General features: G+C 36.4%; 1 protein-coding gene across 1 annotated transcript in view; it reads right to left on the bottom strand.

Moving 5' to 3' along the window:
- Positions 1 to 793: 793 nt before the first annotated feature.
- The window catches only part of LOC136828900 (solute carrier family 23 member 1-like), a 35920-nt gene continuing 25163 nt past the window's right edge, over positions 794 to 11550 (bottom strand). Inside the window, exons 6-14 of the mRNA XM_067087218.1 lie at positions 11267 to 11384; positions 8094 to 8239; positions 6818 to 6930; positions 6399 to 6538; positions 5976 to 6215; positions 5138 to 5270; positions 3830 to 3953; positions 2256 to 3533; positions 794 to 2204 (exon numbers count right to left, since the gene is read on the bottom strand). Of these exons, the coding sequence (XP_066943319.1) occupies positions 3407 to 3533; positions 3830 to 3953; positions 5138 to 5270; positions 5976 to 6215; positions 6399 to 6538; positions 6818 to 6930; positions 8094 to 8239; positions 11267 to 11384 (1141 nt within the window). The 3' untranslated portion in view covers positions 794 to 2204; positions 2256 to 3406. The remainder of the gene's footprint in view (positions 2205 to 2255; positions 3534 to 3829; positions 3954 to 5137; positions 5271 to 5975; positions 6216 to 6398; positions 6539 to 6817; positions 6931 to 8093; positions 8240 to 11266; positions 11385 to 11550) is intronic.

Here is an 11550-nt window from a genome sequence, read left to right as displayed (position 1 = left end):
AGTAATGAAAGGGGTTGCAGCTAGGGGCCGAAGGGACGCTGCAAAGAACCTTTAAAAATGCCTACAGTGTACCCCAGGAGGTGCACTGACGGCGCTACCCTCCTACGGGACCTCCATGAATATGACCCCAGGCATAACCGTTGCACGCTAGGATCCCCTCTTATAGTGTGAAATTCTTTCAGGAGAAGAGTTATAAGATATTAATCTCAAATGCTGGTGAAAAACAAAAGTCTTCAGAAAAGTAACTGACTTGTGACCAGCATTTATGGATTCCCCATTTGTACCTCTCCAAAGTCTTTGAAATAACTGATAGGTTTTCTTAAATAACTTACAGATACAATTGACGTCACGGCCAATTAGCCGTGACGTGTTAAGGATTTTCTGAATATTAAAAGATGGTTAAATATCATTAACCTATAGATCTTCTAAACATGTGGCTATGCTATATTGCACATTGCTTGAGTTTCAAATGATTGTTCCGTAACAGAGATAATTTCTCAAGCATGTTTGGAGTTTCATAAGTTTTCGAATTGGCCCTAGAAAAAATTGGAACATGCTCATTCTGTGTTTCAAATATATCAGATACCGTATTCTCTATTACTGTCTACTGTTTAGTAGAATATCTATAAGAAATATGTATATATATATATATATATATATATATATATATATATATATATATATATATATATATATATATATATATATATATGTGTGTGTGTGTGTGTGTGTGTGTATGTGTATGTATATATGTCTTCTTTTAATGAAATTAGGTGCGTTGGAGAAAAACAAATAAATTTGTTATTTATTTTATCTACAATTCTTATTGCATGCAATTACATGGAAATGCCTTTATATTATGGATGTCGATACTCATATTTCTTGAAGTTTTGAATGATATTAATCATAAAAATTTTAATGTTTTGAATCACAATGCTCTACAAGTTTTGCCGTTTTGGATAAACAACTTGCGTGAGTCGTATTTCAATTAAAACTAAAAATTTCCCACATTCTCAGTCTACAGTTCACTACAACAAAATTGCAAAAAATAATACGAGGTGATTAGAAAGCATGAGACACCATTATGTTCAGAATCTGTTTACTTCACAACAATATAAAATACTAGTGATACTGTTAATGAACAGGAACAGTATGAACAAATAAATATATCATAAGGACATAAATATATGTATAAATATTCACAGGACTTCTAAAATTAGGTCAGGACAACAACAGAGGCCAAAGGACCGCTCATTTGAATATGAAAATACCTCAGCGGAATTCAGAAAACGCCCTTGTCACGTGTTTTCGACATCTTGACAGAGTGAAGTTTCAGAGTTTTGCACTCACGTAGTTCTAATTGTATTTTGAATGCTAAATGAAGCAATAAGTAAGGGTACTCATAAATAGCAGTGACTTATAATGAATGCAGTCATGACTTGTGGCTAAATCCAGAAACATTGCTCTTTTTATGACTAACTGTTTCATCTGCTTTCCTGAGCACATTAGCATTTAATCGAAAACATGTTCAAAAATGGAAGAGAAAAAGATGACCAAGTTATCATCGATATTCGCTTGTCCTTTCACCATCCTTGCAATCTACAGTAAAAAGCAATGTAAGACACAAAAATGTACGTGACCTGACATATACAGTAAAATAATTCAATGCTAAAGAGCATAGGTCTATCCTGCGTAAGAATTGAGATACTGCGCGGGGAACTAGCTAGCACCGTTGAGGTAGTGCTTATTGGTAGCCTTTGTATAAACCTAGTGTTCGTCATGAACATTTATGGCGTCTAGGAAAGGGACTTTGTCGTTAATGCTCTTCTCAGCGGTAAAATACAAGTAACATTTTGCCTCAAAGAAGACCTTGAATTCTTGTGGGTTGTCTGCTTCCTCCACCTTCACGAAGGTAAAGACAACAAATCGGCAGGAGGTACCAGGGGCGTCACCTTCGCGAAGGTACCGACGACAAATCGGCAGTTGGTACTAGGGGGTGACACCTTCACGAAGGTACCGACGGCAAATCAGCAGTAGTACTAGGGGGCGTCACCTTCACGAAGGTACCGACAATAAATCGACAGTTGGTACTAAGGGCGTTACCTTCTCGAAGGTACCGACGACAAATTGGCAGTTGGTACTAGGGGCGCCATCTTCACGAAGGTACCGACGACAAATCAGCAGTAGGTACTAGGGGACGTCACCTTTACAAAGGTACCGACGACAAATCACCAGTAGGTACTAGGGGACGTCACCTTCACAAAGGTACCGACGACAAATCAGCAGTAGGTACTAGGGGGTGTCACCTTCACAAAGGTACCAACGACAAATCAGCAGTTGGTACTAGGGGGCGTCCATTTCTCTAAGAATCTCTTCCTCGATGAACCCATTGAATAAGTTTGCAAAGAGCACACTGAGAAGAAATGAAACCGTCCTCATATACCATTTTAATGCTGTTAAGACTAAGGTTGAGAAGTTCCTTCTGCTTACGGTAAGCTTGACACCTGCCTGGTGGATCTACTTGTCTTTTTAATGGGCCATTGAGCCCCGTCAGCCTCCGAAGCGTCCTTTCAGTGACTTCCTGAGAGTGCGGGAGTTTCTTTTGAAATTCCTCTTTGACATGCCTTCTCAGGTTTCTTCTGTAGCAGAGGACAGTGCTGTTTCATCTTTTGGTCTCGTAAGCTCTGCCTTTCTTTTTCAGGAAGGTATCTGGGTTCCTCCTGAAGTTCTTAGCGATCGCCAACTTGATTTTTATAATACCTCAAGAATAAATTCCTTTATAAAATTAAGATTACATGGACAAACATGGGAAGGATTTACATTATCACAGAATCATGGGTAGTATATAAAGATAGTCTATACATGGCGTGTACAAATAAACGAACGCATAAAAGTGGAAAATCTTGTATAAAATAAATCGTTACTTATCAGTCACTATAGATATATAAAGCAAAAATTCTGAGATTCCTAACCTTCACGGAAATAGTTGTGGTTTTCAATGTCAGTAAGTTTGCAATAAATGCTAATACAAAATACATTACATGCACTCGACTGGTATACATTTTTCAAGTATACATACTGGGCCCTTAGAAATATAAAGACTGAAAGATGATTATGAATTTTAAAAATGATTATAACCCCTAACAATGAAAGTAAATTACTACCGCTTATGACTTTCAAATAAAAAAAAAAAAAACAATAGACAGATCAACAGAGACGTCAGTAGCAGCCAGGCTCATCCTATTTACAGTACGCCTAATCCCAAAGTGAAGTATCCTCCTAACTAATGATTATACAAGACCTGTATAATTTTGTACTTTGTACTCTGGCCATGACCTCTTCGATCTTCGTAAATTTTCGTTTCCTAAGCTATAATTCGACGATCACATATCATTACAAAATATAATCATACAGCATTATTAGTTTCATCGCCGTTCGCTACGTGAGGCCTGCGACCTTTCGGGAGAAATCTTCTGTATTGTTGGAACCCTTTGAACGTTGGCGATACGGGAATATAGGCCATCCATTTGGTCCTGTGGGAAAGCAAAATTAATGGTATTTATCCCAACAAAGCTAAGAAATGATGATAAAGCAAAATAATCGATGTAAAAGGGAAAATCCGAGCCGACAAATACTCAGTTATTCGATGGAGAGTTAGTTAGTTATAAATGATTTGTTTAACCAGACCTCTGAACTCTTTTAGGGTTCTTCTCGGGCTGGGAATATTATTCGATGGAGAATAAAATAGACTTTAGCACCTCTCTCTCTCTCTCTCTCTCTCTCTCTCTCTCTGCTTCACTGAATCAGTGCATTTTATCTAACTCCTTACCTCCTCACGAAATTCATTACGAAAGGAAGGTCGTAAGAAGACATCTCCGACTCGGTCTCCTCACCGGCGCGGTTTGTGGCGCGATGAGCCCTCCACTTCGTAAGTCCTCTTTCTTCTTCGGAACCTGAAACCATGCAATAATAAATGAATACTGTATGCTCCTCAACTATCATGTTAAATCTAAGCGTGCCCGTGAGCAAAATAAACGGTGAATGAAGGAATTATCGAATAGCTTCATCGGGCATTACTGCTTGGGTGTGCAAGCTGCTATGTCGCCTGAATAGGACTAAATATCACACAGTAACTGATATGGGCTGTTCTCTTCTCCTATAGGCACTACCGCCCACTTCAGCGATCAAGTAAAATTTGTCAGGTAAGGAGTGGGGACGTTGTACCTTCTTTTGGTCTATTTTTTTCAATTATGATAGAAGTGGTCGGAAGTATTTATCAAAGAGAAAATGGTTTTGTGTAAGGAGAAAGTTTTCCCAGAGGAATCTGATAATAAGTTTGTTTCTTTTCACGCTTAAAGCACATACAAAGCACAAGTGGAAACGCATGAGTCTATCCCTGATACATCTGAAATTAGTTGAGACAGACTGCAGCCAAATTGTCCATAGGCTGTCTTAGTTTTATCCAGTTAAAGAAAAAATGTTTTATGCTGATAACTTGTCATTTATCACAAGCGAGTTGCGTATTTTCAAATCCGGAAAAGAAAGTAGAAAGAAAATTTTTTAAAAATCAGTACTACTGAGCAAAAGCGCGGAGCGAAAATAAAGTTTTTTTTTATTTTTTTAAATGGTATTTAAAAATAACATTGCTCTCTTTAAAAAAACACCGTACATCATTCTATCTTCACTCCATATCCTCTAAACAAAAAACGTATAATTAAAGACAATCAATTCAATAATCATAAGGATTAAATAAAAGAAAATATAGGTAGGTTTCCACGAAACTAAAGTTCCCTAATTGAAGACCCCGTAGGGGGTAGCGCCGTCAGTGCACCTCATGCGGTGCACTGTAGGCATTACATAAGGTTCTTCGCAGCGTCCTTTCGGCCCCTAGCTGCAACTCTTTTAATTTTTATTACTGTGCCTCCGTTCATATTCGCTTTCCTCCATCTTACCTTCCACCCTCTCCTAACAAATGATTCATAGTTCAACTGGGAGGTTCTCCTCCTGTTACGCCTTTCAAACCTTTTTACCGTCAATTACCCTTTCAGCGCTGAATGAACTCATAAGTCCTAGCGCTTGTCCTTTGGCCTATAGATTCTATATACTATTCTTCTATTCCTAACTGCAGCAGACTTACCTGGAATGGTATTGTCCAAGATCAGACCAAGGGCCCCACCAATGAACATGGACGTTTGAAGGAGGACTGTAATGATTTGGTCTGCGATGGGGCTGCCGGTATTAATGATCCCATGTCCCTGTGCTGCCATCCACTGAAATGGAAAATAAACTATTTCAGATAAATTCCTGTCGGATGGCGGGTTTATTCAACATTAAGAGAAGTGCGCCAAGTTTCAGTGTCATGCTGACGACTCGGGAAATGTGTGTTTACGCTCGTTGCCAAGATAAATCTACGAGATAAGGCTCGCTGTTAAGGGAAAAATTCGAGGTCTTATTATTTTGCTCAGTGCGAAGAGAGGTATAGGCTGAAAGGAGCTTCATTATTTTCCTCACTACACAAAGGAATGGGAAGTTTCCATATTTCCCCGGTACACAGAGCAGAATGAGAAGTTTTATTATTTCATTATTTTCATTGCTCAGTACCAAGTTGAGTGGCAGTAAGTCATTATTATTCTCATTACAAAGAGAAGTGCAAGAAAATCTGACCTCAACGCGCCTTACAGAAGCATTTTAGTAAGTTTTATCGCTGTACATATAACTAACAGAAATAAGGGAGGTATTATCATTTTGATAACCATCAAACAATAGTGACGAAACAAGTTTTAGTTTAACAGTACTAGTTTACCGTGCATTAAGATAACTGAGCATAACTGAGATAGCGATAAAAAAAACTACTGATATTTTCATTCCAACCAGACACCTCATAAATACCAAGCAGTTTCATCACACCCGAAGTTCTCAAGAAATGTCAAAAATTGAATTGACCCAGATAAGCTAAAATGGAGTCCTGTACGTACCTTGGGAATTGCTAGTCCCATGAACAGGGAAAATCCAAGGACAAAGAGATTCCTGGAAGAATTGAGGTTGACGAACTGCAAGTTGGACAGTCCCACGGCTGTGATCATAGAGAACATGACGCAGAAAACTCCTCCCACCACTGGTTCGGGGATGGTGATGAAGAGGGCGCCAAATTTACCCACGATGCTGAAAATCGTCATGATTACCGCGCCATATTGTACTACGCGTCGGCTTGCCACCTGTTTAGTGAAAATGGAGAGTTGTAAGAATCAGATTTTTACCGTAAACTCCGTTATTTTTTTTTTTATGTCAGTGGATACAGAGCGTCTCAAAACTCTGACTTGTAGGAAACGACAAAACCGCTGGAAGGTAATAATGCAGAAATAAAAAATCTGAGAGATTAAAAGCTTCAAAATACCCGCCTTGGTAACCCCAATAGCGCCGATGTTCTCAGAGTATGATGTGGTACCGTTCCCTGTGCCCCAGAGTCCTGCAATGATGCATCCTATACCTTCCATTCCAACTCCGCGGTTGATTGCATGTTCTGGAGGTGGTTTAGCGCCTGGAAGAAATATCAGACCATTTACACAAAGTTCAGTTACACACCTACAAAGGGAACTGTTTCTCGTGCCTTTTAAAACTACGATCAAGTCTGCAGGATGAACGATGATCCCTTAAATATAGCATTGCTATCCTTTAATAACCAGGGCAAAAATAATCAATCATATCGTCTACACATTACCTCCAAAGAACAGATGCCAAGCCATATGTTCTACTTGCTTACTGATATACAGTGCCTGAACGACAGCACAAATATCTTACAGTAAAAACACTGACTAACCTGAAAATCTAGCGCATGCGTAGTAATCGCCAATGCTTTCAATAAGGGAAGCCAAGACACCCGCCAACATTCCAAATACTGCAGCCACCGATACAGTTGGCACCCCCATTGACCTGTTGGTGATAAGACACAGTTGACCAGTTGTAGCCATAGAGGAAAAACAGTAAATGTATTTACGTTTCAACTAAGGTACAGTAGACTTCATTTTACATGACGCACAAGAAAGTTCTGTGGTTCGGAGTAACGAGCACAGTATACACCATTTACTCTCCTGGGTCTAATTTACATTTCCACTAGATGCTGTTTTCAGCAAAATGGCATTCTGCCCTCAAATCATCCTCCATAATTTAATAAAACGTCGTGTATAGCAGTTATATTATCAGCATTCAAAAATTTGCACGCCGGTGTTTAGGCTGTCAATTCCGGAGTATACTCGCGAATTTTAGAAACATTCAGATAAGAATAACAACATAACAACAAGACTCTGTTGTTCTAAAATAACTAATGAAAACACTATTGAAAGACGCACTAGTCTTCTTTCTCTGCATCTTTTCCATCTTCGGTGTCTGGTCGATGTTCCTGGACAGCTTTCCTCCACATGACTCGGTCAAACACATCGTCCTCTGACAATTGTTTGTCTCTCAGGTCCTCTCTAACTACAATCACCCACCTTCGCTTCTTCGGTCGTCCTCTCGCTCTCCCACCAGGCACCTCCATCTGCATCACTCGCCCCCTACATATCTCTCCCTTCTCATCACATGGCCATACCACTGCAGTCTTCTTGCCTAGGCCTTCTTCGATAGCTCTACCACTTTAGTAGCTCCACTTCATCTTTCATTCTTGATCCCATTCATTTTTGTCACCCCACATAACCACCTAAGCATTTTCATCTCTACCGCATCCGATTTCTTCCTTGGGCTCTCTTTACCAGCCATGTTTCCGCTCCATATATCAGTGATGGTCTCATTACTGTCTTGTACACTCTTCCTTTAAAGGTGCACGAGTCTTCCATGTACAAAAAATCTGAATCCGCGTGAGAAATAAGCGAAGAAGCTTCAACTTAGAGGATCTTTGGGCGTTTTTCAAATGGGGCCAGTGAAAAACAAAAGCATTTGACGCCAAGAAAATACGTGATAAGACAAATTCGAAGACGTGTATAAATTGCTGGTAATCCAAGAAACATTTTTTTAATTTACTGAATCTTCATCAACTAGACACGTATTCAAATTACCTTAATATAGGTGAGATATTACGTAACACAGAAACAAGAGCAAACTTACCAGGGTAAGGAAGTCTTATCCAAGGGGCGTTGTCGAGCGCTCCCAGCGCTCGGTCTGTTCTTGCGTAGCTCCCTTCCTTCAGGGCTCCACTAGCGGTCAAGATCGCGCAAACTGCCCAGGATATTAAGATCGCCAAAAGGATCTGAAAGGGGATAGACAATAATCAGGAGACTGTAAAATCAGTTTAGAGAAGTACGAGGCTAATGAGACACTGAATGACTGAATGTATAGATTGGGTGCAGGGTACCTAATTGGTCTTATTTGTTTTGATATGTTTGGAAATGAATTATAAGAGATTATTGAACGGAGGACATATATATATATATATATATATATATATATATATATATATATATATATATATATATATATATATATATATATATATATATATATATATATATATATATATATATATATATTATATGTTTATATTTAATATATATATATTATATAACAAATATACAGCTATAAATATATATACATCATTATATATTTTACATTTAAATTTAGAGTACATCGTCTAAATTTAGAGTACAAGTTAGTTTGTGCCTGGGAAAAGAGAATTAAGATCTTCAGCAGAAACATCATTTGATAAGAATTTTGAAGTCAGGAGCAATCTCTAGGACACCACAAGCCTACAGACTAATTTGCATAGCTCATTGTACAGATTATTCTCTAATAGCATTCTCTTCATCAGATGTTCAAGTCAAGATGCAACGCATTACTGCCCTAATCCAATTCAACTAGTATTTTAATATTTGACTGGCATTATTATTTGTTTTTTAATTGGCTAATTTATCTGTTTTTCTAATAACTGATCTCTTTCTATGTTTCCCATTACTTTAAGTTACTTCTTTCGAATGAACACCTTAATATTCTTTGGAAGCTTGAATTTCAAATCAGTGGCCCCTATGGGCTTGTTCCATATGAGTAGGGCTCATCTTCTGAATAATAATAATAATAATAATAATAATAATAAGTGATGGACTCCTAAGGAGGCAGGATGCAACCCGGAACCCCACACTATAAAAACCACCCAGTCGAATAGGATGACTGTGATAGACAAAAAAAAAATAAATTAAAAAAAATAAAAAAATAAAATTATATAATAATAATAATAATAATAGCTACCTCGTGAAAAATTTGTCATTCAGTAATTAAGCGTATGTGGTATTTCATTTGTTTTGTCAGTATGTATTGAAATGATGATGTAAAATATACTGCTTCCTCATTACTACTGCTAAAGGAAGGAAATTAAAAATCATGTATTCATAATATGTTGAGTACATGAAATTAATATTTTTGTAGGCAACATATTCATACGATCGCCAATTACCATGGTAATGTAGTGAATTAATATTCATATTCCTATAAATCAAAGTTTCTGACCATTAATTATTCTAGAAGCAGATTAATATATAATGCTCCAATTAGGCATATTGACAATATATCATACGGATACGATATGGATTTACCGTTTAACACAAGTTCGGCATATCACGTTTGTGATGTAGAGGAACTCTTTGTTACACCTTACCTTTAGTATATATTAAATGGAGACTGCGCTTGACTCTATCGTAAAGGAATTTTACTCCTTATTCCCTCATTTGCAATGGGTTCTTTCTGTTGAAATGTATCCCAGAAGGGATTAATGATTTGACAGCTTGGGACTATCCAACTCCATATTTCTTAGCTGCTTTAATCTGATCGTTCATATATATATATATATATATATATATATATATATATATATATATATATATATATATTTTTTTTTTTTTTTTTTTTTTTTTTACAGCTATTGTGTAATCTACTATTTCTATAAATTCGAATTCTTCCTCTATTACGTCAAGAATTTTGATGGCATTTTTCTGAATGTTTAAGTTTACTTACTGTTTACTCCCCTCTGCATCACTGCCTTCTATCCATACAAGAATATAAAAATGTACTTATTCGATACCATGACAAAGAGAATAACGAGTTGTCTTTCAAAGCCACTTACAATTCCTTTCAGGAAAAGGGGCAGGTTAGGATGAAAATTAAAGTTGGGATGGGGTATTTGCACTCTTTCTAATAGTATGTAATTCTCAATAGGTTCAAATGAACAATACTTACTTCTCAACTCCAAAGGTTTGATAGCAAGAAGAAAAAGACACCAATTTAAGCTACATAAACAAAAAAAATTGAACCCTAACTTCAAGCTTACTTCAAAGAATACAGTCAATCTTGCCAGTGTTAGGATAAAGTTTGTAATATAGCAAGTCATTAATGATGGGTATAATATAAGTGAATGTTAAATCTTTCAAAGAATACAGTAAATCTTGCCATTGTTTGGATACAGTTTGTAACATAGCAAGCCATTAACGATGGGTATAATATAAGTGAGTGTTAAATTTTTCAAAGACTACAGTAAACTTGCCAGTGTTAGGACAAACTTTGTAACATAGCAAGCCATTAACGATTGGTATAATATAAGTGAATGTTAAATCTTTCAAAGAATACAGTAAATCTTGCCAGTGTTTGGATAAACTTTGTAACATAGCAAGCCATCAATGATTGGTATAATATAAGTGAATGCTAAATTTCAAAAATATTTCTTAGAAAAATAATCTTATCACTTTACGCTGCATATTTAAAAAAAGAACTATAATTGACGCTCAGTGACATAAAATTCAAACAGAAGAGAAAATTATAAGAGAAATTATTAGACGTATAAATTGCTGATTAAAGCAGAAAAGCAGTAAGAAGGAAAGCTGCACAAGAATTAATGAGGTATCTATATCCTCATTCCAAGAAGTGCTTTTGTTTTTTACTGAAGGTTCGTAAATTCAAACATACCACCTATGTTGTTTGTAAATAAAAAATTTTTTAAAAATAATACCTCCCTAGCTTAAAATAATAATAATAATAATAATAATAATAATAATAATAATAATAATAATAATAATAATAATAATAATAATAATAATAATAATCCATAAAAATCTCATAATAGCATGAGTTACTAAGATGGTGAAGAAATCCACGGTGATGCAAATGTAAATATATACATTTGTAATATGCATTGACATTTACACCGCTGTGGATTTCTTCACCAATAATAATAATAATAATAATAATAATAATAATAATAATAATAAAAGAAGAATTATTGGGGATAACTTACAGGAAACAGTTTGAAGACGTACACTTTTGTGATTCCAAATCCTGACTTCTTGTAAGTAGGAAAAGGCAAGGGAACGTTTCTCAGATACTGGGAAAACAAAACCATCAGTACAATTGTCCTGAAATGAACACACTATGTAAATTCTGTAGCGTTATAGTCTCTCTCTCTCTCTCTCTCTCTCTCTCTCTCTCTCTCTCTCTCTCTCTCTCTCTCTCTCTCTCCAAAACCATCAGTACAATTGTCCTGAAATGAACACACTATGTAAATTCTGTAGCGTTATAGTC

Source organism: Macrobrachium rosenbergii, chromosome 43, assembly GCF_040412425.1.
Source record: "Macrobrachium rosenbergii isolate ZJJX-2024 chromosome 43, ASM4041242v1, whole genome shotgun sequence".
NCBI classification, from domain to species: domain Eukaryota; kingdom Metazoa; phylum Arthropoda; class Malacostraca; order Decapoda; family Palaemonidae; genus Macrobrachium; species Macrobrachium rosenbergii.
This window is presented reverse-complemented; position numbering and strand designations above follow the sequence as displayed.